General features: G+C 66.3%; 1 protein-coding gene across 1 annotated transcript in view; it reads left to right on the forward strand.

Annotated features, from left to right (window-relative positions):
- CLPB (ClpB homolog, mitochondrial AAA ATPase chaperonin) overlaps nucleotides 1-4632 on the forward strand; it is a gene marked incomplete at its 5' end in the record, with an annotated part of 48081 nt that continues 43449 nt past the window's right edge. The window contains 2 exons of the mRNA XM_026041552.1: nucleotides 1-46; nucleotides 1969-2020. Coding sequence (XP_025897337.1) covers nucleotides 1-46; nucleotides 1969-2020 — 98 coding nt within the window. The remainder of the gene's footprint in view (nucleotides 47-1968; nucleotides 2021-4632) is intronic.

Here is a 4632-nt window from a genome sequence, read left to right on the forward strand (position 1 = left end):
GCCGCCGCGCTCGCCTCCTGCTACGCCCGGGAGAACGTGTCCAAGGGTGACTATGGGCGCGGGGGCGGCGCGGCCCGGCCCGGTTCGGCCCGGTCCGGTTCGGCCCGGTGCGGAGCGGAGCGGTGGGCGGCCCAGCGGGCTCCCAGCGGCGCTGCGGGCCCGCGCCGGGGCTCGGGGACAGCGGCCGCCCGCCCGAGCGGAGGGACCTGCTCCTCCAGCCTCCCTCCCGCTGTGCCGGCCTCCACGTGGGAGGCTCCGGAGGCTCCTTCCGTGCCGGCCTCCATCCCGGCTGTTCCGGCGCCTCCCTCTGTGCCGGCCTCGAGCCTGGCTGCTCCATGGCCTCCAGAGCCTCCCCTCTATGCTGGCCTCCAGCCTGGCTGTTCCAGAGCCTCCCTCTGTGCCAGCCTCCAGCCCGGCTGTTCCAGAGCCTCCCTCCATGCCGGCCTCCAGCCCGGCTGTTCCAGAGCCTCCCTCCATGCCGGCCTCCAGCCTGGCTGCTCCATGGCCTCCAAAGTGTCCCTGTGTGACAGCCTCCATGTGGGAGGCTCCGGAGCCTCCTTCCATGCCAGCCTCCAGCCCGGCTGTTGCGGAGCCTCCCTTCGTGACAGCCTCCAGCCTGGCTGCTCCATGGCCTCCAGAGCCTCCTGTCTGTGCGGGCCTCCAGCCCAGCTGTTTCAGAGCCTCCCTCCATGCTGGCCTCCAGCCTGGCTGTTCCATGGCCTCCAAAGCCTCCCTGTGTGACAGCCTTCACACAGGAGGCTCTGGAGCCTCCTTCCATGCTGGTCTCCATCCCGGCTGTTGCGGAGCCTCCCTCTGTGCCAGCCTCCAGCCTGGCTGCTCCATGGCCTCCAGAGCCTCCCCTCTGTGCCGGCCTTCGGGCCAGCTGCTCCATGGCCTCCAAAGCCTCCCTGTCTGACGGCCTCCACGTGGGCTGCTCCCTGGTCTCCAGAGCTTCCATCACTGCCGGCCTCCAGGCCAGCTGCTCTGTGGCCTCCACAGCCTCCCTGCGTGACAGCCTCCAGGCTGGCTGCTCCGGAGCCTCCTTCCATGCTGGCCTCCAGGCTGGCTGCTCCGTGGCCTCCACAGCCTCCTTCCATGCCGGCCTTTAGGCTGGCTGCTCCGGAGCCTCCTTCCATGCCGGCCTCCAGCCTGGCTACTCCATGGCCTCCCGGCTTCCGGAGCCTCCCTCTGTGTTGGCCTCCAGACTGTCCATGACGGCCTCCCGGCCGGCCGCTCTGTGGCCTCCAGGGCCTCCCGCTGTGCCAGTCTCTGGGCTGGCTGCTCTGTAGCCTCCCGGTCTCCAGAGCCTCCCTCTGTGCTGCCCTATGGACTGGCTGCTCCATGGCCTTTGGAGCCTCCATGGCCTCTGGAGCCTCCCTCCATGCCGCCCTATGGACTGGCTCCTCCACGGCCTCCAGAGCCTCCCTCTGTGTCAGCCTCCAAGCAGGTTCCACAGCTGCTTCCTGGCCTCCAGGCCGGCTCCAGGGCTGCTCCATGGCCTCCCAACCCTTGGAGGCGCCATCCTGGAGGCTTTCGAAGCCCCTGGATGCTCCGGGGTTCTCCCACGGCACCCAGCGCCTGGCTCCGGCACCATCCATCCTTGTTAGACCAGCCTCCATCCGTGCTGGCCTCCATCCGTGCTGGAAACCTCCCGTTCTGAGCCAACCTTCCCGAGCCCAACGGGATCCCGGCCTCCCTTTCCGGATGCTCATCCCGGCCCYCTTCCCGGGAACGATGCCGCTGCCTTCCCGTTCCCGGCCAGGAGGTGTCAGGGGCAGCCTTTGCATATCCGCGTGGGACCAGCTTAGCCGGATCGGGGGTCCCCCCCAGGGCGGCAATGGGAAACTTTTTAGCCTTAAAATAAGCAAATTTGGGAAAAATGCCCCCCGGAGGCGGCTTGGGAGGAGCGCGGTGCCCGCCGGGGTGGACAGGCGCCCCTGACATGTCCCTCTCCATGTCCCTTTGCAGAGGAGGCGCTGCTGGAAGCCGCCAGGATCAACAACGTCTCCGAAGCCAAAAGGTGAGCGAGGCCGGCGCGGGGCGCAAGGCGGCGTTTTTCCCCCCGGATTCTCCCGGTTTTCCCGCCCCGGGCGAGGAATACTGCCTCCCTGGCAAACACTTGTGCGGGTCGGGGGCGTTTCGCTAAATCTCGTGCCAAGGGCAGCGTTTGGGGAACGTCTTGTCCTCCAAAAGCAGCTTCTGGGGSGGAATAACGGGTGACATCCAAACACGGGATGGATGGAGGCGCCTGGGAAGCAGCTTGGAGCTCCCGGGAGCCCCTCGGTAGCCCCGTGGAGTCGGGGTCTCGCAGGGCCCGGGTGGGCAGGATACGGAGCGCGTGGGCTGGGAGGTGACACTGGCGCTCAGTGCATGGCAGGGAGGTGACAGTGTCAGTGCCCTGTTCAGTGTCCGGGCAGGGAGGTGACACTGTCAGTCCCTGCTCAGTGCATGGGCAGAGAGGTGACACTGGTGCTCAGTACCTGGCAGGGAGGTGACACTGTCAGTCCCCTGCTCAATGCACGGGCTGGGAGGTGACACTGGCGCTCAGTGCATGGCAGGGAGGTGACACTGGCGCTCAGTGCATGGGCTGGGAGGTGACACTGCTGCTCCCTGCTCAGTGCATGGGCTGGGAGGTGACACTCCCAGGCTGGCAGGTGACACTGGCGCTCGGTGCATGGCAGGGAGGTGACACTGTCAGTCCCCTGCTCACTGCATGGCAGAGAGGTGACACTGGTGCTCAGTGCATGGCAGGGAGGTGACACTGTCAGTCCCCTGTTCGGTGCACGGCAGGGAGGTGACACTGGCACTCAGCACACGGGCTGGGAGGTGACACTGGCGCTCAGTGCATGGGCAGGGAGGTGACACTGTCAGTCCCCTGTTCAGTGTCCGAGGTGACACTGCTGCTCCCTGCTCAATGCACGGGCTGGGRGGTGACACTGTCAGTCCCCTGCTCAGTGCACGGGCAGAGAGGTGACACTGGCGCTCAGTGCATGGCAGGGAGGTGACACTGTCAGTCCCCTGCTCAATGCACGGGCTGGGAGGTGACACTCCCAGGCTGGCAGGTGACACTGGCGCTCAGTGCATGGCAGGGAGGTGACACTGTCAGTCCCCTGCTCACTGCATGGCAGAGAGGTGACACTGGTGCTCAGCACACAGGCTGGGAGGTGACACTGCTGCTCCCTGCTCAGTGCATGGGCTGGGAGGTGACACTGTCAGTCCCCTGTGCACAGGCAGGGAGGTGACACTGGTGCTTCCCTGCTCAGCACATGGCCTGGGAGGTGACACTCCCAGGCTGGCAGGTGACACTGGCGCTCAGTGCATGGCAGGGAGGTGACACTGTCAGTCCCCTGCTCACTGCACAGTGGCTGCTTCCCGTTCTCTGCAGCCTCTCCCAGGGGCTCCCTCCTCTCCCCTAGGGAGCTGAGCCCCCGTGCCCGGAGGATGCTCCTTCCTTCCCTTCCCTTTCCCTTTCCTTTCCTTCYCCTTCCTTCCCTTCYCCTTCCTTCCCTTCTCCTTCCCTTCCCTCCGCTCTGGGAGGAGGATATTAAGGAGCAGCTAATTGACCTGCGTGTCCTGCTGCTGCTAATTGCAGGAAGCTGCCGCTCGCGGCCGGGTGACGCACGAGCCCGGCTGGGTGGTGCAGCCGCCTGTTGCTTCACCCTGCGCCGCAACACCCGGCGGCTTCCCAGGGTGCCACAACACCCGGCGGCTTCCCGGGGTGCCGCAACACCCGTTGGCTTCCCGGGGTGCCACAACACCCGGCGGCTTCCCAGGGTGCCACAACACCCGGCGGCTTCCCAGGGTGCCACAACACCCGGCGGCTTCCCGGGGTGCCGCAACACCCGGCGGCTTCCCGGGGTGCTGCTTGCACCGAGGGTGACGAAGGCCGGGACTGGAGCCCTGCACCGGGAGAGGGCAGTGCCACCGCGCACAGCCCGGCTTGTCACCGCTGTGTCACCCGGCGGCCACCTCAGGCTGAGGGACGGAGCTTCGTTCCCTAATCCCGGCTGCTTCCCAAACCCTGGGGACAGGGAGCTGCCGGGACGGAGCTTCCTTCCCTAATCCTGTCTGCTTCCCAAACCCTGGGGACAGGGAGCTGCCGGGACGGAGCTTCCTTCCCTAATCCCGGCTGCTTCCCAAACCCTGGGGCTGGGGAAACTGCTGGGACGGAGCTTCCTTCCCTAATCCCGGCTGCTTCCCAAACCCTGGGGCTGGGGAAACTGTCAGGATGGAGCTTCCTTCCCTAATGCCGACTGCTTCCCAAACCCTGGGGACAGGGAGCTGCCGGGACGGAGCTTCCTTCCCTAATGCCGACTGCTTCCCAAACCCTGGGGACAAGGAGCTGCCGGGACAGAGCTTCCTTCCCTAATCCCGGCTGCTTCCCAAACCCTGGGGACAGGGAGCTGCTGGGACGGAGCTTCCTTCCCTAATCCTGGCTGCTTCCCAAACCCTGGGGCTGGGGAAACTGCCGGGACAGAGCTTCATTCCCTTATCCCGGCGACTTCCCAAACCCTGGGGACAGGGAGCTGCCAGGCCAGAGCTTCCTTCCCTAATCCCGGTTCCTTCCCAAATCCTGGGGACAGGGAGCTGCCAGGATGGAGCTTCCTTCCCTAATCCCGGCTGCTTCCCAAA

This window comes from Nothoprocta perdicaria, unplaced genomic scaffold (genome assembly GCF_003342845.1).
Source record: "Nothoprocta perdicaria isolate Ctin4 unplaced genomic scaffold, notPer1 scaffold_288, whole genome shotgun sequence".
In the NCBI taxonomy this organism is placed as follows: Eukaryota; Metazoa; Chordata; class Aves; order Tinamiformes; family Tinamidae; genus Nothoprocta; species Nothoprocta perdicaria.